Source organism: Megalobrama amblycephala, linkage group LG15, assembly GCF_018812025.1.
Source record: "Megalobrama amblycephala isolate DHTTF-2021 linkage group LG15, ASM1881202v1, whole genome shotgun sequence".
Classification (NCBI taxonomy): Eukaryota; Metazoa; Chordata; class Actinopteri; order Cypriniformes; family Xenocyprididae; genus Megalobrama; species Megalobrama amblycephala.
Genome location: NC_063058.1, coordinates 19,880,483 through 19,904,906, shown reverse-complemented (window position 1 = coordinate 19,904,906; position 24,424 = coordinate 19,880,483). Strand labels below are relative to the sequence as shown.

The 24,424-nt window shown below is 38.5% G+C and overlaps 1 protein-coding gene across 2 annotated transcripts; it reads right to left on the bottom strand.

The window, feature by feature from the left end:
- Window positions 1–4,303: 4,303 nt before the first annotated feature.
- LOC125247180 (interferon-induced GTP-binding protein Mx3-like) lies at window positions 4,304–14,587 on the bottom strand. 2 transcript variants are annotated; one of them, XM_048158390.1, is made up of 13 exons: window positions 14,339–14,587; window positions 13,765–13,961; window positions 12,999–13,133; window positions 8,391–8,545; window positions 8,176–8,314; window positions 7,879–8,077; window positions 7,492–7,570; window positions 7,213–7,335; window positions 6,710–6,842; window positions 6,438–6,581; window positions 6,231–6,307; window positions 5,519–5,728; window positions 4,304–5,425 (listed from the first exon to the last, which is right to left on the bottom strand). In XM_048158390.1, the coding sequence occupies exons 1-13, from the start codon at window positions 14,422–14,424 to the stop codon at window positions 5,201–5,203; spliced, it is 1,902 nt and encodes a 633-aa protein (XP_048014347.1). In that variant the 5' UTR covers window positions 14,425–14,587; the 3' UTR covers window positions 4,304–5,200. The 2 variants fall into 2 exon arrangements, with proteins under 2 accessions (XP_048014347.1, XP_048014348.1); XM_048158391.1 differs by lacking the exons at window positions 13,765–13,961; window positions 14,339–14,587 and adding an exon at window positions 13,403–13,552.
- Between the last annotated feature and the right edge of the window lie 9,837 nt (window positions 14,588–24,424).

Sequence of the window (24,424 nt, the reverse complement as noted above, 5' to 3'; positions counted from 1 at the left end):
TTTGTATTATTATTATTATTATTATTATTTGAGAATTAAGTGATGTGTGATTGATTATTATTTGTATATTTTTGTCTTTTTTGTAACAGATTGCCTCGGTTTTTATTTAATTTGTCCTATTTTGTTGAATTTTTTTTTTTATATTTCTAGTTTGATTTATTTTGAATTGTTTTCTTTGTTTATCTGAAGCTTTGGTAGTTTATTTTATGTCTTTTCTGGTGTAATTTTGAATATCTAGAAGGGTTTTTTTTAAAGAACCCTGGTTAATTAAAGAAGTATTTATTTAGAAAGTGGAGTACCTTGTGGTGAGTGTAAACACCCACACAACACTATTATAATCGATTAGTACTTGTTGCTTTGTTAGATGTTTATTTCAGGCATTGTCAGATGTTTATTTCAGGCATTGTTGTTAACACTCTGCTGTCACCAAATGGCAAAAAGGTATAATACAGGCTACTAACCAAAATATTCAAATTAAATCGAAAACCTCACAAATAAAATAAATAAATAAATAAAAGATAAAGACATCAAATGCCTAGACGAGCATATTCGCTTATTGTTTGCTGTGTCTGTAATTAATCAAGCAAAACAGCACAGACGATTTATCATATTACACCATATATTCATAGTTTTGAAAATGTCAGCTGTTGCAGTTTATGCTTAACATTAAATCTTCATTACCGTTTCGAAATAATCCATTAAACGGGTTCGATTTGAGCACTAATATTTTCAGTTCCATTCTTCTGCGCGTTGTATCAAGGCTACGCCCACAACAGGGAAAATATCATGAATATTCACGTATACTCCACCCACTGGAACAGTTTTTCACAGGAACCGAATATTACACAACACCGGTGTCACAGAGGGGCGGAGCCTCTACCTCTTTTTTTTTAAACCACTTATGGGGCTGTTCACATATAGCGTCTAAAAACGCGGCCACGCAGCTCTCTTCTTCTTGTTTCCAAAGCTTGCGCTCCTGTAGTGTCTGTCGTTGCTATGCAACTATGAACCATGCTCTCCGCGACGAGGAATGTTTTTGACATTAAAAATGAAAAACCCGCTGATCAGCTGTTCGGCTGAGCTTTCGATGTTTCGACTTTCACTTTCAAATTAATGGCAATTGCTTGAATGGTGGGTTAGGCTACTCTTTCTGAAAAACACTTGACAAAACTGACATTTTGGCATAATTTGTGTGTGTTATGGTTCGTTAAGAGCAGAAGAGAACTCAATACTGGCACGCGCATGTTGTATGTAAAGCATGATCCAGTGCTTTTGCACACTTTGGCCATTTTTAAGTGAGTAGTCTGCGTAGCTCGGCTTGAATAGGACAAGAATCGCATGCTGCTTTGAACTCAGAGCTGGTTATTGCAGTGAGCGTAGAAGTGAGTGCTACAACTTCAACATCATGTTCCAGACTCGGTTCAGTACTAGGCAGTGGTAAGCGAGATAAACAGTCTGCAGTCACATTCTCACACCCTGGTTTATACTGAATGCCGTACGTAAATGCCATCAGCCTAGCTGACCATCTGGCTATGCGCATACCTGCTCTGCCTTGACCCTTAGATGTCAAAAGATTGGTCAGTGGGCTGTGATCTGTATACAATATGAAGTGTCGTCCCCACAGGTAGGTCCTCTATCTCTCTGTTGCCCAAACACATGCTAGTGCTTCTTTTTCTACCGTGGAGTCTTCCTTTCTGCTGCTGTAAGGGTGCGTGAGGAAAATTCCACTGTTTTCTCTATGTTGTCTGCATGCACCTGGGTAAGAACACCTCCAATTCCATTGTCTGAGGCGTCTGTGGTCACAATAGTGGTTAGTTCTGGATTGAAAAGTGTGAGGGCAGCACTATTCACAATCAGTCTCTATACAGTCTCAAAGCTCTCCTGAGCCTCAGGTGACCACATGAACGGGACAGAGCCTCGTAAAAGCATGCACATTGGCTCTACCACGGTAGCAAAGTTTGGTATGAACTTAAAATACCATGACGTAAGCCCCAGAAATGAACGAAGACTAACGTCGTCAGACATGCAAAGCATCAGGCCGCAATCCCTTCCCAGACAGCATGTGGCCCAGAAATGACAGTTCTGGCTGTCTAAAGTGACACTTTGCTGTGTTCAGTTTCAGTCCTGCCTTGTCAATTTGCTGCAGCATGAATTGCAGGTTATCATCATGTTCCTAGACCATGATGTCATCTAAGTAGCAATAAACTCCAGATTGACCTTGGAGCTGAGGCCAGTCCATACGGAACCCTTTTAAAACAAAATAACCCATCATGTGTAATAAACGCAGTAATTTTTCGACTGTCCTCATGCAACCTGATGATGGTAAGCACTTTGGAGGTCTAATGTGGGAAACATTCTGGCTTCACACAGGTTTGCGAACATCTCCTCCATATGCGGAAGAGAAAAACTGTCCACTACGATGGCTTTATTAGGCTCACGCAAGTCGATGCAGAGCCGAATCCCCCCGTATTTTTTTCTGGTGACCACTATCGGGGAGACCCACTCAGATGCATCCACAGGCTCGATTACATCCTGTTGTACAAGCTTCTGTAATTCCTTGGACACCTCATCGCGGATTGAGAAAGGTAAGTGCCTGAGTTTCTGTTAAATGGGCTGAACCTTAGGCCGAATCTTGACACGATGTACAAATCCTCTTGCACATCCCAGTCTGTTTTCAGAGCTTGCAGCCACAGATGAGACAGGATTGACACATTGGGCTGTACTGATCTGGCCATCACATAATTGTAAACACAGTCCAGTAAAGAGGTCTCTGCCCAGCACAGCTGATCCCTTTTGTATGATGTACAGGTCTGCAGTAGTGCAATGGCAGTGCCAGGCATCCTTTCACTTCAATTGCATCGCCCCTAAAACTAACTAGACTGAGTTTCGGTGATGAGAGGGGTGCTTGATTAAACAATGCAGTGTAAATGGACATTGGTAATATAGACACAGCTGATCCAGTATCTACCATTAGCTGAACATCCCATTTTTTGTCCTGTGCTTACACTTATTTGTACTGTACACATTATTTTGCCACAGTCACGAGCAGAATGTTCAATATTTAACACGATCACTTCAGGCACTGTAATTTCACTCACCCGTTTGCTTCCATGACATGCCTTAGCATAATGTCCTTTTTTGTTACAGTTCCTGCACACCGCATCCTTAGCAGGGCATCCGAGAAAATTAGCTGCATGCTGCTTGGATCCACAGTGGTAGATGGTTAGTGAACCGGTGGATTTAGGAGGTCCGCACATCATGCTGACTTTGCTTTTGCTCCGTTGGGGCCTGTTGTGTTGTTGAACTGTTGTACTGAGTTGTCCGATGACGTTATCATCGCTTTGGCCTCTGCTGTTGCAGTTTCAATTTGCCGCGTGGTAGTCACAGCTTCTTAAGGTCGAGTGGTACTTCCAGCAGCAGCCGTTCTCTGATGCGAGCTGAATTAGTCTTTTCAACCAGCTGCTCACGGATCATCTCGTCCTCCCTTAGGCCCAATTTGCAGGTGGCACAGAGCAGTTCACACAGAGCAACGACATACTGGTCTGTGGTCTCGCCCGCGCATTGGCTCCATTGGCGGAAGCGGTAACGTTCAGCAACCACATTAACTTTAGGGGAAAAAATTCCTGGATTGCACTCAAAGCAGAAGCATACGTATCATCTCCCTGTTGACTCACATTCAGGGTGTAGAACAGTCTTTGCCTCTCGACTCCGAGACAGTGTATCAGAAGAGCATGCTTCCTAGCAGTAGTGGGTCATCTGATGTACTCATAACCACACATTAAGAGACGTGTGATCCAAAAATCCAATCCCTATTTTACTTCACGTCCTTGGATGGACAAAGTAAAAATCACTACATCATGAAGACCTTTTTTCTTATATATGGGATTAGTCACTGGTTATTTTCAGACAGTTTATGTTTTGTTACTAATTCCTACTTTACTTTATTCAAGCACCAATAATTGTATTTATTAACTGATATGGTTAATATGCTGTTAAATCAGTATATTTTATCAAAGTTTAGCTATGAAATGTAAGGGCTCAAACATTGCAGTTGATGCGAAGCAATCATTTGTTTTAATGATATTGCATTTTCAATAAAAGAAATGCAACAACATATAAACTAGAACATTTTAGTTAAGTGTACTTTTACGTTGTCTGAATAAATATAAAAAATAATTTATTCAATGGGAAGACCACATTAAGTCAACTTAAAACAAGATTTGAAGATAAAACAAGTATTTTTAGGTACTCAATTAAACTGCGGGGATGTGTTTCCACAAATAATTTGAGTAGAAGCAACTTATTAGGGTTTACAGTGCAGTTTAATGAGCAAAACCCAAACCAAATACAAAACAAACAGAAGTAAACAGTGCCATTAACAAGAGTGCTTGACTATGACTTGAACTTGACATGGTTACATGAAAAAAGCAAAGCTAACAAAAGGACTATGGAAACAAAAGGGTTATATAAACACATGGACTATGACAAACAAGATACACCTGAGCATGATAAAGACAATGAACCAATGACAAAACAGAACTGATTAACATATGACAAAATCAACCAATGAAAACCTAACACATCAAACAAAGCATGACCACAACGCATGAGGAGAACTTATTAATCTGATTAATTAAGCAACAGAAAAATGTGGATACAGTACTAATATACTAAAAGCAATAAAGTGGAACAGTGGGGAAAGGGGTTTACAGCTTAATTAATAAAGTAAATAAAAAATAAGATATGTAGGTAAATCAAGAAAAAAAAAAATGTATTTACAGTAGAATAAGTTTAGGGTATTCCAATTTAAACAGCACTCCCAAAATAATAGGAAAACATCCAAATGGATTACATGAACAATGGCAGGTTGAGGAGACTATATCTCATGCAGTTACTGAATGTACTAAATATGAGCAGGAAAGGAACAATATGATAGAAGAAATGAGGAAAAACAGACCTCAAATATTAAAGCTTTAATAAAATGGTCAAGTGAGATAAACAGTAAAGCATTCTTTGAATTTATTAGGGAGACAAGGCTGATGAATAGAATCTAAACTCTGTTCTGGAGCAGAAGGTTTTGGTAATGCACCTATGGATGCTAGTCCTCATTAAAAAACAACAAGAAGAAGAACAAATGAGAAGATTAAGGAATCACATGGCATGAAAAACCTTAAACAGATGTGACAAGTCAGTAGGTCCCTCAAATAAAATCATTAAGTGCTTTCTGAGCTGCAGTCAAACGGTCCAGACGGGCATGTAGGTCTCTGCGTCTTGTACCAACTTCAGTGGCCTCAGACAGGAGCTCGCTCACATCTGCCCCGTCCAGTAAACTCAACATGTCAGTAGACAGGAGCTGAGCAGTCTGCTTCAGCATGAAAAAAGAGATCATCATGGGCAGTTGGTCAGCCATCCGCTGCACCACAATCTGAAAGAAAATCACAGAGGTACTAAGCACTGCAGTTCATTCAGTCTCTGAACAAAGCTTCATATTTGTTACTGAAAATTAGAAAAAATCTACCTCATAATACGCCTGCAGCATTTCACTGTACTTGCTCTTTATGTCAAAGACAGGTAATTGCTTTTCTGAAAATGTCTCTTCGCTAATCTCATTCAAGATCTTCAAGTAGATGGGATCTTGAGTGAAGACCATGTTTTCCATTTCAAACTGCTCTGAGATCCTCTGTTCAGTCTTATCTTCCTGACTTGACTGAATGTTGTTGATTTTGGTCTATGGTTTCAAATGAAGAGAAATAAGAACCCGATTAAAGGAATATTCCAGGTTTTGGGGGTTGGAATATTGGCTTACAAAGCATTGGGTTACAAACACAAAAGCACACAGCAAGTGAGGCAATTACAGTGGAAGAGCTTCTCAATTTCGGTGATACCTCCTTTTAAAAACTATTTTAAAATGTTGAATTTTTTTTTTTTTTTTTTTTTTTAAAGGGTACATTTAATGATAATTTCATTAAAAAATTAAAACAAGAGTATTTTTTCACCTTTTTTTCTGAATTATAAAAATAATTTAAATGCTCTTTCAGTTTTAACTGTTTTGTTGAATGAAAAGCACATGCGATTGAAAGACCTTTTTCTGTAAGTTTACATTGTTCTGTAATGTTTTTCATTTTTTCTATGTTGCAAAAACACATAACAGAACACTGAAATTAGGCCTATTAAAATGGATTTTATCCCAAAATGAATAACTGAAAAATTATTATTGTAGCAATATTTACCTCAGTGATATGTTGAAGTACAGAGTAGTTCCGAAAGCATTTATAGGACACATCTTTGAATTGCTTGAGGATGATGTCTTCAGGAGAAATACATAAATAAATAAAAAAACAAGTTTCACAATTTAGATATACTAAAAATATTATACATCATTTCAGTTGTGATCTAATCATTTAGTTTTATAATGGCGATAAGATGTGTGATGGTACCTTTGATGACACTGAGCAATTCCATGGCTGACTTCTTAAGTGTGGCCACTTGGCGCTGCAGAACCCACTCAAACATTCTGTAGTTGCTGAAACCGGGCAATTCCCTCCCTCTGTAATTCTTGCAAAACTCTTTCAAACTGCAAACTTGTTTAGGAAACAAGATGGATTTTTTTATAAAATTAACTGACTTTTTGTAAGCTTATAACTCTTAGAAAATCACAATAGCAGTGAATTCAAGGTTATAGCATGTATAATGTTGAAAATATACTGACAGGATGACTTTGTATGGTTAAGATGATCATTCCACTTCTTGAATTCAGCCCGAAGCTGGGAAAACACATTTTCTGGATTAATCAGCTCCCCTGATGATAAGGAGTTGATTTGATCATTGAATCTTTTTAAGATCTGTGATAAAGAGATCATATTTGTTACATAAGCATGCTATTGTACATTTTCAAGCAAAAGTGTTTCTCCAGGGAGGTTAAAAAAAAAACATATTTGGAAAATAATTTACAATACAACAACAACAACACAAGGAAGATGCAGCATTTCAATCATGAACTCTATAAACCATAGCACCACCTAGTGTCAGACAGTGATGTGTATGTGTGCTTGAACAGTGGATGAGATTTGGGACCATCTGATGCCAAGATATTTTACAGCAGGTACACAAGGAAGAAGGAGAATATCACAACAAACACAAAAGGTTTCCTGCAATTTGGACACTAAATGATAATTCTCAGAAGCAAAAAGTTGTGATGACTTGAGATCCTACTTCAATGAGGAACTGTTTGGCCCCCTTAGGGTCATTTGGTGGTCCAGCCTCACACTCTTTGAGCTCATTCTTCACGTCCCACAACTGTGTTATTATCTGCTCATTGAGCTGTGGCAGTGATTTCTGGCAAAGATGGAGCAAAAAAAACAAAACATGATTTATTATGTCTCTCAATCCACTTACAATTCACGCTGCCATAAACTGAAGTTTCTTTTGTACAACTACATGTTCAGTGTTCAGTGTAAGCAGGCCTTTAGAGTGAGACATTTAAAAACTTACTTTGATATGATCGACAAGATTCTGAGTCAGTCTGATGGCAAGAAATTTAATAGTTGCTTTATCCTCTTTCAAGAGGCATCTGTAGAAAATGACAAAGCACTTTTTGTAAGGTGGTTTAGTTTAGTCCAAATAGCTTGTTTACCAGGTATTAAGAATAGTAACATCAATTGAACACTTTTATTAGTAATAAAAAAGGTTCTTTAATGGTTATAAATTGTTCTTCACACTCTTCTGTGGCATCACTGCATCACTTTTGAAACCTTTATTTTTAAGAATGTAGACAACTAGTTGAAATTGAAAACAAAACCTGACCTAAACAGTTCAAATCAAGTCTTTCAGGCATTATTTTTTTTGGCAACACAAACTTAAATTATATTATCCTCAGACCTGAAATAGTCATGGTTTTGGAAGAAATCTCTCTCTATTTCTGTCGCCTCCTCCAAAGGAATTTTCTCATCGATCTGCTGTTGTCCTCTACACTTCACCATGACGTAACCTTTGTGGAGAGGAATTACTTTGTTGTGGACAATGTCCAGGATATTCCTCTCTGTTCCCTTGTCTATGAGGTCTGGCTTGGTCAAAATAGCTGTGAAATGAGAATGAAAAATAGTGTAAATGTTAGATTGTGCATTTGTTGACTCAGGTGCTCATATATATCGAATATATTTGGTGAGAGTGCATTACCGATAGTTCTTTTGCCCTCAGGATCTACTTCTTGTGCCATTTTTAATGCTTCTGTTGTGGCGATGTCAGTGTTACAAGGGACCACTACCAGGTTTATAGTCTCTTGCATCTCGATAAACTTTGTTATCAGACTTTTAATCTACAAGATATTAGACATAGTTTTAAAACTGGTATGGTACTGAATGGGGCGTGATAAATCAGATTATACAGCTCACCTGGTTTCCAATATCCTCTGGTTGTCCTTGTACTGGGACTCGGGCAATTCCAGGTAGATCGATCAGTGTGAGGTCACACACATCTGGTGACATGACCTCTAAAGTGATGAGCTCATCACATATTCCCACCCCTTTTCCCGCCAGCACATTCTGGGCTGTAACACACTCATATATTTTAGCTTTTTAACTTTCATCATATAAAAGGTGTCAATTATGCTACCACAAATTGATGTTCCCTTTCAATGTGGTTCACTCGCATTGCATCAATAGCTGTCAATAGCACTTGCATAGACGATGGCTTTTCAGCCTGCCAAAATGGATGGGCCGACTGCCTATTTAAGTCGTGCTGAAAAGCATTTATATCAGAATTTTTCTCCTTAAAGCACAAAGATATTCTTCTCACCAACTCTGAAGAGAAGAAGTCTTTCTGCTCGCGTTAAAACAAACCTCAAGCAGCAGATTAACAGGGCTTTAGCAGCGCTTATCTCCTGCGGCTATCTGGTGACTCTGTCTGAGTAAATTCCACTTAAAAAAGCAAACTTTAAGTGACATTTGTTGCAAAATGCTGCACCATGAGTGTGGCTCATGCAGAGCTTCCCTGCTTCCCTCAGAGCAGCACACCGAGTGTATCGCTTGCCTGGGACACATCCACGCCGAGGCTGCACTCACAGAGACCAGCTGTTCTCACTGCAAGAGCCTGAGTCTAGCATTGCTGTGCTTAAGGATCGCTTTTTTAAAAGAGAGCTATCCCATCTCGCGCACTCTCCCATTCTCTTCCCCTCTCGAGATGTGATTTAAGAAACAGTGAAGCCACGGGGTGTAGCAGCAGGCTGTAGCGAGCTTATGTCGGCCCAGCAACCGCGAATCTCCAGTACTGTTCACCCGCGAAGACCAGCGCCCTGGTGTGAGCAGTATGGTTTCATCTGGTGGCTCAGAGGACTTTGATTACACTAGGTCTCTGACTGCATCTAAAGCAGAGGACTGGGTGAACTTTACGAAGGCTGTAGTGGAGTGGAGGCTCAAGAGTAGCCTGCCCACAATCGCCTCGAAGAATGGTTACTGCAGCTGGGGCGACACCCAAAGTTTACGAAGAACTGAATAAGTCATGGTGCGCACCGCCCCTATTCAGGATGCATCCACTATTACTTTTCGTCTGCCCTCACCACGGTTGACAGCGCGGAAGAAAAAGTGTACACCAAGCTTCCCTGGCCACCAGCTGGTTTTCAGCCCAAGATATAGACTCTACCTTACAAGATCGCATCAATACTTTCATTTCTACAGGAGCTGCTGGATGGTGGATGCACCTCATCCATACTCAAGGTATACTTTGCAGTAAACCACACTCCTATAGCTGGCCAGTCTATTGAGAAAAACGACTTGGTCGTCAAGTTTCTCAGAGGGCCCAGGAGGCTGAATAAACCTTGCCCCCACATGGTGCCATCTTGGGACCTGTCCATAGTCCTGAGGGTGCTCCGAAGCCCTCCGTTTGAGCCGCCCGCAACAACCGACCTTCGGACTCTCTTGCTAAAGACAGCCCTTCTGCTAGTTTTTTTGCATCGGTCAAGCAAGTTGGCAATTTGCAGGCTCTTTCAGTGGTTGCATCTTGCCTTGAGTTTGGGCCTAATGACATTAAATTCATCCTTAGACCAATAATCTATGTGCCTAAGGTGCTTTCCACACCTTACAGGTCATAATGTTCTCTGCTCTCCCTTCCACTGAGGATGAGCAAGTGCCATACCCACTCTGCCCGGTTCGGGCCTTAGGGTGTACATTGAGCACTCTAGCCAGTTCAGGCAGTCAGAGCAACTATTTGGGTGCTTCGGAGGTTGCTCAAAGGGGCTGCCAATTACGAAGCAGAGACTATCTCATTGGATTGTAGACATGATAGCACTGGCTTACAAGTGGGCTTGCAGTGCCCTATAGGGGTGAAGGCTCACTGCACCAGGGGAATGGCCTCCTCTTAGGTTTTGTCTAGCAGAGTGTCCATTGCCGACATCTGTGCAGCGACCAGCTGGTCTTCGCCATCCTTGCAAGGTTTTACAACTTAGTCCCTGCTCTTCATGCATGGATATTGTTCGCTTAACCATTTCCCTGGGGTTTTTCGGGCAGCATCATGCCCCAGGGGCTCCAGCTCCTGTCCGGAGCCTGTTTTGCTGGACAAAACTTTTAAGTCCCTATCTTTCATGTAGCCTGCTATGGGGCCCTTGTCACCAAGCACCCCAAGGCTACGGGCTTGCAGGACAGCATTCCATTCTCTGCTATTAGGACGGTGCTTTGAATTACATTCCCCATACATGTTATCTACTGATGCAATGCAAGTGAACCGCAATGGAAAGGAATATTTCAGTTACATAACCTTGGTTCCCTGAGATAACGGGAACGAGCATTGCATAGCTTGCTGCGCCTGCACATGAGTCAACGCTACCACTCCACATTGGAAAAATTCGGATGAAAATGGCTTTCAGCGTGACTTAAATAGGCAGTTGGCCCCGTCCAAAGCCATTTGTCTGTGCAGGTGCACATGAACCAATCAGGCTTCAGTATTCTGAGAAAAATTGAGTTTTCCCCATATGCAATGCTCATTCCCATTATCACAGGGAACAAAGGTTACGTTAGTAACTACTTCTTTGAATTGCAAGAATCACAGCATTGTTTTATAGCACAAATGACAACATTACCAGATAAAATCAAAATGTTAAAGGAACAAACCAGTTTTTATGAAAATAGGCTCATTTTCCAACTCCCCTAGAGTTAAATAGTTGAGTTTTACCGTTTTCAAATCCATTAAGCCGATCTCCGGGTTTGGCGGTACCACTTTTAGCATAGCTTAGCATAGTTAATTGAATCTGATTAGACCGTTAGCATCTTGCTCAAAAATGACCAAAGAGTTTCAATATTTTACCTATTTAAAACTTGACTCTTCTGTAGTTACATTGTGTACTAAGACCGACGGAAAATGAAAAGTTGCGATTTTCTAGGCCGATACGGCTAGGAACTATACTCTCATTCCGGTGTAATAATCAAGGAACTTTGCTGCCGTATCATAGGTGCTGCAGGCGCAATGATATTATGCAGCGTCTCTCACAAATGTCTCCATGGTTGCAAGGCACGCTCCCTGTGCAAGCAGGGGGTCACAGGCACTGCGTAATATCATTGCGCCTGCTGCACCCATGGTACGGCAGCAAAGTTCCTTGATTATTACGCCAGAATGAGAGTATAGTTCCTAGCCATATCGGCCTAGAAAATCGCAACTTTTCATTTTCCATCGGTCTTTGTACACAATGTAACTACAGAAGCGTCAAGTTTTAAATAGGAAAAATATTGAAACTCTTTGGTCATTTTTTTGAGCGAGATGCTATTGGTCTCATCACATTCAATGAACTATGCTAAGCTATGCTAAAAGTGGTTCCGCCAGACCTGGAGATCGGCTGAATGGATTCGAAAAAAAAAAAAGTGAAGTGTGCCTTTAAGGGGTAAAAAGTGAATTTCACAAGTGTTTTTCACCAAACTGTATTTTCCAGAATATACTCAGTGTTGTTATAATTTGCTGCAACTTACAGTATATTCCAAAGTGGCATACAACACAATACAATGCAATTCACGTCAAGCATGCAAAAATTTTGGACACATTTGAATTTGTTCCAAATGACAGTGCTATCTTTAGAGCCCAAGTATATTTGCATTTCCCACATGCTGGCAGTTTCGTTTTGCTTTAAATATATTTGTTTATGCTAGGCTTTTATTATTAATGTTGTTTATAATGAATGTCACTATCATTTGTTTGTTTTATAGGCTACTTATTATTTTCATTCCTGTTCTGAATACCATTAAATTAGATTTGTTTGTTTTTTTTGCTTTTTTGTGGAGTGAAGAGATCTATATTGTTTTTAATGTTTGTAAAGGTTTCTACCAGCCTACAGGTATTTTACTTTTTCAGGGACTTTTTCAACAATATCTAGTGATGGTTGATTTCAAAACACTGCTTCATGAAGCTTTGAAGCTTTATGAATCTTTTGTTTCAAATCAGTGGTTCAGAGCGTGTGTCAAACTTCCAAAGTCACGCAAACCATTGCAATTTCAAGACTTATGACATAACGATGCCTCATTCATTGAAATCACATGACTTTGACGCTCCAAACCACTGATTTACTGTTTTATCAATGTCTTTTAATACCCGTCTGGACCTCAAAAGATGCAGTGTCATTTCTGCTTATGTGTGGATCAGATACCCTCAGATTTACCCACATCAAAAATATCTTAATTTGTGTTCTGAGGACAAACGAAGGTCTTACGGGTTTGGGACAACATGAGGGTAATCAATGACAGAAATGTCATTTTTGGGTGAACTAACCCTTTAACTCTGTAAAAGTGTGGCTAAGTATGTTTTTTAGGCTTACCTTTGTGGTAAATGTTACATTAAAGGTGGACTTTATTTGGTAGTATATATAGTACATTTAGTTTAGCTATAATTTAGCTAAATTTTACACATAGTTCCCTCAGTCTCAACCAAATATGTTAATGCATATTAGGCAACAGTGTTTTTTAAAAAGCTTTGAATACTTTATTCTTAACACTTTTAAAAGAAAAAACAAAACACATTTTACTAACCTGTTTCAACATGTCTTTCAACTAATGATGAATCCACAAATTCAATTTTCGTATCACGGTAGGAGAGAACAGCCTTCCACTTGACACCAGTTACTTTCTTCAGCCTCAGCTCTAGTGGACATCTGGTGACAATTCCTATAGCAAACACAGTTCAGTTAACAATTATTAGAAAACTGATAATGTTAGAAGAACAATTTGAATGTAAAACAGTCTTCACTGCAAGTTATGGGCAGAAATGTCGTTAAAATTTCTCGGTAGCGTCGTTATTTTCTAAACAGCTTTTCATGTCAAAACTATTTTAAACCTTTCAGTAAGGTATGTGTATACTCTCTGACAGCTCTTTAGAATCAGAACAATAGGGTCTGTTTTGGGAATCTTTTAAATTGGTTCCTCTTACCTCTTACCTCTTATCATTTTGAGTTTGAATCGATTGAAACAGTTCCAGAATAAATAAATCATTCACGCAATTGAATCAGTTGGGTGGTTCCTCCAAAATATATGTCCCTGCTTTAACACAGTGCTGTGCTGTAAGCTACAGTACTGTGGCACAGTGTGTAGTATGCGCTAAGCTCCCCCTCACACTGAACAAATTAGAGTCTAGCGACAATTTTCACACATTACACATGAAAAAAAATCTAAATAAAGTAGATTTTCCATATAGACTGTAGTGTTCTTTTCACTGAAGGGTATCAACTTAGCTAACTTTTTTATAGAGTAGTCTGTAGCTTAGCTACATTTTTTAAATAGCTTGCCCAACACTGCTCACCGCTTCCTCTTGGTAATGCAACTCCAGACAACACTTCCAACACAGAGCTTTTCCCAGAACTCTGGTCTCCGATCACTACAATTGTCGGTAATGCCAAGTCCTTGTGAATGCCAACTGACCGCAGAGTGTCGATCAGATCAATGTAAGGACGAATGCTCTCCTCTAAATAACTGTGAACCTCTCCCTTCATTTCCTCACTGTAAAGATAAAAATATACATTCATTTAAAAAACACAGCGATCACATTGTATTATCTTATTCGGTTTGTCCTTTCATATATAAACTTCCCCTTATATTTGTTATAATCCATTTTTGATTTCTTTTTCTTACTTATGATTGTTTCTTTTTTATTTGTATGATAAAATGTTTTTTTTATTTTTAAAAAATTCAATATTATAGGATATGTTAATGAATCTAATGAATATAAAATTAAATATAAAATTATAAAATTATATTTTTTACAAAATAAATAAACTATGCCTATAAAAGCGTAAAAAAAGCATTTCAAACTAAATTTAAAATGAACTATCTTAAAAAATAGTTTAGTAATAAGCAAATTAAATTTTTTTACTAACCTTTGGTTTTGAGAGCTATCATAGTCTTCATCATCATCACTTTGATCTGGAGAAGCGAATATTGAAAATAAGCCTGAACTCGACATTTTTCTGCGAAAACAAAAGAGGAAAAAACAAAGTTAGTTCTGAGAATAATTAATGTCCTTTTTTTTGAGTGACTCTTATAAATGATGTTATTTAGGTTTCATCCAAACACAGTGTTTGTGTTTAGAGAAATGTGAGTTGAAATGTGTGTGTCAGACTGAATTTATAGTGCATCACACCCATGAAAAGAATAAAACTGAAAGTAGATACAGAATAAACATGTAAGACATTTTCATAATTTTTGAAAGAACAACACAACGGTTTTGACTTACAGGAAATGCTTTTGTGCATATGTGGATTTACCTTGTGTGCCTGCAGGGCAGGATCAGGGGCCAGTTGCACTGTGCCACTATGTCTTGGGTGTGTTTGCACTACACTGTAAAAAAAAATCCCGTTGTTTCTACGGAAAAATACCGGCAGCTGTGGTTACCAGAACAATAATTTAAAAATGACATCAAACCGTAAACATACTTACGGAGTTACATGTGAATTTTACATTTTAAATCTGTTAAATTTACGGTAAAATAACGTATTTCATTAACTGATATAATGTTAATTTACTAACCTAATGAAGTACTAATATCTGTTTTGTACCTTTATAATACACTGACAGTCACCAAACACAGTGGTGATGAGAGTCACATGATGAATCAAAGTTCATCACAAGCAGCTTTTCCACAAGCTGAGAAGCACAATACTAATATATAGAAGGTGCACACAGTGTCATTCACACACACACTAAACACCATCATGGTAACATGCATGAAATTTTAAAAATGCAATAAACATTAATTTAACAACATTAGATGTAACATAAAACCCTAATATACATAACTGATTAGAAAAAAATGAGAAAAACTAAGAAGAAACAGAGTTATTTCAACGAAAATATATCAAATGTGAAGTATCACGCAGGGAATTGTGGGAATGTCAATATACGGTTTTTCACTGTAAATTTTACAATGAATTGTTATTTTTCACTTCCAAAAACTGTGAATTTAACGGTATTTTACCGTAAAATTACATTAAATGTACCATTAGATCTATTACAGTTATTCACCGTATATAGTACGGAAACTTTCTGTAAACCAATCAACAGTTTTTCACCGCAGGATTTTTACAGTCTTTTACTGTTAAAATCACGGTCATTTTTTACAGTGTAGTTTGGTTCTCTTGGTTCTTTTGGTCTGGACCAAAAAAGAAAATGATGCATTTAGTCCTGGTTCGCTTTAGCAATGTTATTTTTAACACCAAACCTAGAGAGAAAACAGCTTTTATGATGTACATTTTGTAACAAAAAGAATGCTGTGTGCTGAGCTAAATGTGCTCATTGTTTGTGCGTACATGTGGTATATCTTTACCAGTTGAGAGCTCATGAAGAGCTATAAAATATGTAAAGGAGTCAATACAGCACCAGGAATTCCTCCTTTCCACATAAATGAAGATCTGCCTCAAGGAGACGGCACTTCTGATGCCTGTAATGGGCAACATCGTTCCTCTGATGAGGGAAACCATGTATGATTGAGTATTCTGTATTTTCTAGGGTTATGTCCTGTTTTGGTTTGTTTTGCGTTCATATTTCAGGCCAACTACAACAGAGTTTGTTTGTACCTAGTTTGTTTTATTGGTAACCCTGTCTAGTGAGCAGAGATGGCATGCATGGTGGCGCCAAGCTGCTGTTTATAAACGTCAATGTTCAGGCGTGCACATAACTTCTTTGGTCTGGTTCTCAAGGGAGCACCTGGAGATGTTGCTTGGTGCACACTTTACGTGACACACTTATTATCCTAAAACCTGTCCTCATCAATTTCCTCCTGACTGCTCCCCTCACTATCTTCTTTTCTCTTGAAAAAGTTAGATGATGATAATGAATTTTTATTTATTTATTTTTTTTTTACTGACATTAATGACAGACAACAGCAAGAATATTAGGCTGCTGTCACTTTAAGAAGCAAAGCACGGACCGAATAACTGACACACATTCGGTTTCTTTCTCAACTGTTCACTTATGACATAACCGAGAGAATACTTGCCGAGACAGGTATTTTGACATAATTTTGTGTGTATGTGTCCGTTTAAGCGCAAATAAACTCAAAAGAATTAATTCGGTGTTCGAGGGAGAGATAACAGCTCGCGAGTCCCGATTTTTCTTTTCTTCCGCTTTTAAAATCATTTGAATGCGTTAATTGGTGAGACAAAACACATCCAAATGATAAACTTTCATTTTATGATGGATAAATTTAGCAGTTAATTCACAAATCACATGTGTGCTGAACCGTTGGATCTTATCCGTATGGATTAACTGCGATACATTGCACACCTAATAAATAAAGAACACACTTATCATCATGATTGCCATTTTACCAGAGATGGAGAAAAATCCTACTCCAGTAAGTAAATGTGTCCCTGTGAACCGGTCCTCAAAAATGTTGGTACTCAAAAGCGCTTCCCTCCATGTTTTCTGGTGCGCATCATTCATTTTTACCATACATGCGCACCTGCGTACCACTCGTGCACCTCTGTCAATGTTCCTCTTTAATTGATGTTGAATTTATTTATTAAAAAGGAATACTTATTTTAACCAATATACATTATCCAGAAAAAAAATGTATGACTAACTTCAAATGAAAACTCAAAACTTATTACTCAGTACTTAAATGTGTAATTACACTGTAATAAGTAAATAAAATAAAGTGATACCAAATAAGTTTTTATCAAAGTTTTTTTCAACCTGCTGAACCAGTTCACAGATTGGACTGCATTGTTTGTTTGGAGTCTTGATTCTTGATTAGGCTCTTGTGCTCTCATCCAAACTTTATTTTGTTTTTTAAGGTTGTGGGTTTGTTACGAATGTCAGCGAAGATCCCTCGATCCCTCTGCCTCAAGCTATGTGCGATTCATGTAGTAATTTGAAACATGACAGAGATTATTAGGTCATCCTTAGCAGGTAGTTCACATGTCTTTTCAGGAAATCAAATGAGCAAGCAGGCAATTCAGACTCTAGGATTTGTTCTTGAATCAGATTGATCAGAGCTGTGTTTTATTTCATTTCACTTGACAGGATTCATTTATAAAATAATCTCTGTATAAGCACTCTGTAAATTGCCCTTAGCCAGTCAAATTTGAGTAATTTTAATCAATAAAAAAAATTAAAAGTATTTTTGTCTCTTGTCTTTTATTGTGATTTTCCAGTTTGAAATGTAATTCAGTGACTTCTCATACAAAATTACAATACGCGGTGATATTGCTTTGAATTATAAGAAATTGATTTCTGTTTTAGATATGCACTTAATGGAGTGAAAATATATGAGAGAACTTATGATGGAATTTTATTTGGATGTAGGCCTACACCCCATCCCACTCTCCAAGAACTCTACTCATCAAGAGTGAGTAAAAGGGCTGGCAAAATCACTCTGTATTACTGTTATTACTGTTCAGCTGTAAAGAACAGTAATAAAGTGAAGAGCTGAAATAAAATCTTTTTGTGGAATAATATCTGTTACAATTTAGCTGTGTAGGAACACACACAACGAGGAATATAAGTTCAATAGTCAGACTTTACTAGGTAATCAAATGGAACATACAGGAACAAAGGTTACACACACTAACAACATAAGATAACGGACAACACTGGTGAGTAAGGTGACTGTTTATAAAGGGAGTCCAAATGATTGATAATGATGAGTGACTTCAGGTGTGGGTGATGATGATGACATGTAGTTGCAGGACAGAAGGGATGCTGGGAAACGTAGTGCTGGAACTAGTGACTGTGACATTATCTAATATAGAAAAATATATAAGATATGTTAACATATGAAATTTGTTGGTTTGGCAACTTTACTAAGGTACTGTTTCAACTGTATCTAACATAGGTACAATTGGAACAAAAGTACTTGCCTTATGAACTAACTGGAAAAAATTTAAATATTTATAGATATTATTATAATTTCGTTAAGACAAATAAAATAAATATTTAATGAAACAATTAAATGCTTTTAGGTTTTCAGTGGTAATGTAAAAAGCAAAAAGTGTTCCAATTACACTGTCTATCCTACCTACTGAGCTACAATGAATTTACTGTTCTGATGTCATTCATATAACATATTAAAGGGGACCTATTATGCAAAATTCACTTTTGCCTGGTGTTTGGACATAAATGTGTGTTGGCAGTGTGTGTACACAACCACCTTATAGTGATAAAAATCCACCCACTCCTTTTTTTTTAATCCCCATAAATCATAAGCAGTGTCTCAGAACAAGCCGTTTCCAGATCCCTGACAGTGTGACGTCACAAAAGCCACAGGCCCCACCCACAGTGTTGACTGACACTTAAGTTTGAACATAGAACCGCCCTGGGGTGCGTTTCCCAAAGCGAACTATGGTCGCACGTTCCGTCGTTACCAATAGAGTTCAATGGGACTTACGACCATGGTTCACCAACGATGCTTTCGGGAAACGCACCCCTGAGCCGTTGTTTACAGCGAGTCCGCCATTGCTACACTGATGAGAATGTCTCCCAAGCGTTTTAGGTGTTCTGTAGCTGGATGGATTAATCCACATAACTCTCTTCATTTACTCCCTAAATCTGCCCACATGGAAAAAACCTATATAAACATATATGTTTCAATATAGGTTTTGATATAGGTTTTACATATATGTGACATATATAAAATTGGCCGTTTTCCTATATTATATGTACATATATGCACACATATATGTACACATATATGCACACATATATGTACACATATGTACACATATATGTACACATATATATATATATATATACACACATATGTGTACATATATGTACACATAATATAGGAAAACGGCCAATTTTATATATGTCACATATATGTAAAACCTATATCAAAACCTATATTGAAACATATATATATGTTTCACGTGAAATTGGTCCCACATGGAAAAAGCCTATATAAACATATATGTTTATATAGGCTTTTTCCATGTGGGACCAATTTCACGTGTTCGTGTAGCGGTGTGTTTTCTGCATTGCGTCGTAATCAAAGACAGACTGCGAAAAATCTTGCCATCAGGTCCTCACTTTATTCTGTATAACACAAATGGCAATATATGAGGACTTGTGCAGCATACAAACAGCATGCGGCAGCAACGCACAACGCTGAGAAAGAGAGATATTAAAAGTAACTTAAGTAAAGAAAAATAATCAACGAAACATCTGAATGTACATCACAGAGGGGTTTTGGATTACAATCATACAAATATATCATGTGAATTCAGCTGTTACATGAAACATGGCCTTAATTGAATCACCGCAAAAACTTTGTGCGACCTACCGCTGTGATGTCTCATGCAGACTGGGAAGCAGCAAAGTGCGTCAACACCCCAAGTCAGCATGGCGGCAGGAAACCCCAAATATGGTCATGGCAAGTGGCATCACAAAATAATTGTCTAAATACATAACTGCTACATTCGCACATACATAAGTTCTTGCATAATTTTTTTCGTTAATTCTTAGTTTTTGCCTTGATAATAGAAAATATGAGCTAGGCATCATGTATGACAGTCAAAAATGAGATATGAGCTACAAAATGACCAGATCCTGCCATTAGCTATATAGAAGACATATCTTGTATGTATAGGGCATACATATGGATATGAAGAAGCAATACAGGAGACCTATATTTCCTGTATATGCACATATATGCACCTCAATTTTGCCTATATGTGGCATATATACACATATATGCAGCATATATATATAGCATATATGCAGTATATATGCGCATATATGCAGCATATATATTATCATATATGTGCATATATGCAGCATATATATTATCATATATGTGCATATATGCAGCATATATGTACATATACACTGCATATAGGTTTCATATATGCGCATATATCCACATATAGGTTCTTTCCATGTGGGTGAGCTGCTGAAAACGAGGTGGATTAACTTGGTTTTCCAGGAAAATGCTCCCACAGTTCTGTCGAAGTTCGTTTATGTCTGCGTGAATCATTTCACACCGGACTGCTTTGTGAACGAATATCAATACAAAGAGACGACACAAAACAGAGACTACTAAAATGTGCTACTCAAGGAGGACATACAAGTAAAAACTGTTCGTGATCCATCTTACAGTCTCCAGAGTGACACTAAATACGGCAGTAATGAAGGTAAGGGCACTTTATTACAGTTCAGATCTGAGCTTATTTACGGGTATAAAGTTTATTAAGCACCACCCGAAAGGCATAAGGTATTTATATATTTGTTTATATATTTGTTGTTAACCAGTGTTTCTATGTAGGCTAACGTTACTTCTCTATGTATGTTGGTGATAAAAAATACAAGGGAAAGAGAGAGAGTTTATGGATAATATTTTAATGCACACTTGCAGTGTTTTATTGAGGTCTTACAGTGATTTTCTAGAGTGAAAACACACACTTCATCTTTTCTGTGAAGTGATTAAAATAAACGTCATAAAACTCATCTGTATAGTTTTGGCCATCATTCGGACGGTTAACAGGCCTGTACTAATATAAAACAAGAAGACAATATAAGCTATAACCGTAATTTAACTAAACTATACGTGTTCTATCTCCATGCATCATATATTCGCAGTTTCTCACATTATTGTGGGTCCTGACCATAGGTCCTGACAGGCTCCAAAAGAGAGCAGAATCTCATAGAGTCCCATGTTAAATTGGCCAAGTTTATAGCAGAAAAAAAAATGTTTACAAGTTGGTTCAAATTGTGGTTTTGGTCTATACTGCTATTTTTGCCCTTCATGACAACTCTGAGGGGGGTGAATTTTTTTATAACTCATTCGTTTAAATTATATTAAGCCTTGAAGTTCTGCATAATTAAGGGCGTGGTCACTTGAGTGACAGGTAGATTGCGCTGCTGTCTGTGAGCCGTCATGTTACCTCAGATGCCGCTGAATTTGGCATCTCAGCCGTTTTTGTGCTTTTTTTCTCGATTATTTTATACAATTATAAAATATGACTTGCTGCATAATATTCGAGACTGATGTGTGTCTGTGTAGATGTGCATGCATGGGGAAGGGACACAGAACACACGTTGTTGGATCGTGGCATTGGCTGAAAGTTTTGATTGTGAGATTTACTACAATGACAATACCAGGAGGATATACAACTCTGACAGCACTGCTTGGATATTATAACTAAAACTGCTGCACTATTTTGAAAAAAAAAATACTTTGGACACAGGCACATTTTGTTAGATACGATCGTATTCAGTTTTACAACATAAAGGCTGCTCAGATTGCATCCTTTCTTGAAGAACGATGACAGAGAGCAGATCATTCAGAAGAAATGTGAAATGTTTTTTTGCAATGGACACTCATATTTTACCCAAGTGCCACAGATTGGATTTATCTCGCGATCTCTATTTCATTATAAAGGTATGAAGTCCCATTTGATTTTCCATGTTGTTATTTGCACACCCAACACTACTGGTGTTGGAGCATCTATATCTTAAAGAAACACCGTAGATTGACAGTAAACCTTTAGAACGTTCTGATGATAAAACTTATCTTCATTAATATTTTAAATCGTATCTAAGATAGATAGCTCCTTTGCTTGCTAACATGGTCACGTCGAGCTAGGTGGGCGTGGTTTCAGCAACCAGTCACATCAGCTCAAACCACCTCCCTGCCTCTTTGCCCATTTTCAGTTATCCGGGAGTGACGTGCGGTGACGCGCAGCTAAGATGGCCGCGGCCTCATTTACGCGTCAAAACCAAGCGGCAACCTCCCCCTTTCTCTCGTGAAGCCAATACGGAAGTAACTTAAACTGCGATTCGTCGACTGGCCGCTAGGGACAGGCTCCAAAAGAGAGCAGAATCTCATAGAGTCCCATGTTAAATTGGCCAAGTTTATAGCAGAGAAAAACATGTTTACAAGTTGGTTCAAATTGTGGTTTTGGTCTATACTGCTATTTTTGCCCTTCATGACAACTCTGAGGGGGGTGAATTTTTTTATAACTTATCCGTTTAAATTATATTAAGCCTTAAAGTTCTGCATAATTAAGGGCGTGGTCACTGCCGCTGAATTTGGCATCTCAGCCGTATTTGTGCTCGATTATTTTATACAATTATAAAATATGGCTTGCTGCATAATATGCGAGACTGATGTGTGCCTGTGTAGATGTGCATGCATGGGGAAGAGACACAGAACACACGTTGTTGGATCGTGGCATTGGCTGAAAGTTTTGATTGTGAGATTTACTGCAATGACAATGGCGGGAGGATATCAAAATCCGACAGCACTGCTTGGATATTATAACTAAAACTGCTGCACTATTTTGAAAAAAATATACTTTGGACACAGGCTCATTTGTTTGTTAGATACGATCGCTGCTCAGATTGCATCCTTTCTTGAAGAACGATGACAGAGAGCAGATCATTCAGAAGAAATGTGACATGTTTTTTTGTTTTGCAATGGACACTCATATTTTACCCAAGTGCCACGGATTGGATTCATCTCGCGATCTCTATTTCATTATAAAGGTATGAAGTCCCATTTGATTTTCCATGTTGTTATTTGCACACCCAACACTACTGGTGTTGGAGGATCTATATCTTAAAAAACACCGTAGATTGACAGTAAACCTTTAGAACGTTCTGATGATAAAACTTATCTTCATTAATATTTTAGATCGTATCTTAGATAGATAGATAGCTCCTTTGCTGCTAACATGGTCATGTCGAGCTAGGCGGGCGTGGTTTCAGCAACCAGTCATATCAGCTCAAACCACCTCCCCGCCTCTTTGCCCATTTTCAGTTATCCGGGAGTGACGTGCTGTGACGCGCAGCTAAGATGGCCGCGGCCTCATTTAGGCGTCAAAACTGCTGTTCAGAACTCTATGGGTGACGTCACGGACGCTACGTCCATATTTTTTTACAGTCTATGGTCAAAACCAGTGCCCAAGGAAGTCGACCGGAAGTTGAAGTCGGCCGCGTGCCGCCATCTTGTAGCAGAACTTCACTTGCGTTAGCATCCCATTGACTCCCATTCATTTTGGCGTCACTTTGACAGCGAATAACTTTACATCTGAGGCGTTTAAAGACTCCATTTGTCTATTATTTATTTCTAAAGATACACGACAATGTATAAAGGGCTCCATTACCTTCTATGTTACATTATGGCCCCGTAGAAACAGTTTTTGTAAAAATAGGCTAACGATTGCGTCATAACCACTCGACTCTCTGTCGCACAGTAGAGAAATTACCGTCCAGACAGGAGGAGAAGCTCGCAGGCAATAGTATGCATTAACTTAATATGGCGTACTGGCGTTACATTTTAAAATACTATACAAAATAATTAATCAAAATACTTACTCCTGCTCACTCACGCCAAAGAACTCCCCGTTCAAGCTCGCAGTCTCTGCAAGATTAACGATGGCAGTTTGCACGCACAGCTACTAGAAGATTTACATCTGTCAGACAGGTTGCTGACGTCATCAAGCTTAGTTTGAGTCTGCGCGTCAGAAACGGAAGTGCTAAAAATCGCTAAAAATGGGCTTCACTTGTCTCAATTGAGTTCCAATGGGGTCGCTGTGTCCATTTCTTTTACTGTCTATGGTCAAAACGTCTCGGTTACAAAGGTAACCCTCGTTCCCTGAAGGAGGGAACGGAGACGTACGTCGGACAGACCGACGAATAGGAATCTCGCTAGAGAGGCCAATCTACTTCGAGTGTAACTAAAACGAGCCAATGCACATTGGCATGCAATCATATGCATCAGCTGCTCGCCTCGCAGCGCGGGTATATAATGAGCAGCAGGTGCGTTGCATCTTCAGGTTTTCGCTGAGGAGCCGAACCGGATAGGCGGCAGCATCAGCGGGGTACAGCGACTGTGGCGACGGGACGTACGTCTCCGTTCCCTCCTTCAGGGAACGAGGGTTACCTTTGTAACCGAGACGTTCCCATTCAGTCGGTCACGTTCGACGTACGTCGGACAGACCGACGAATAGGAATCCCTACCAAAG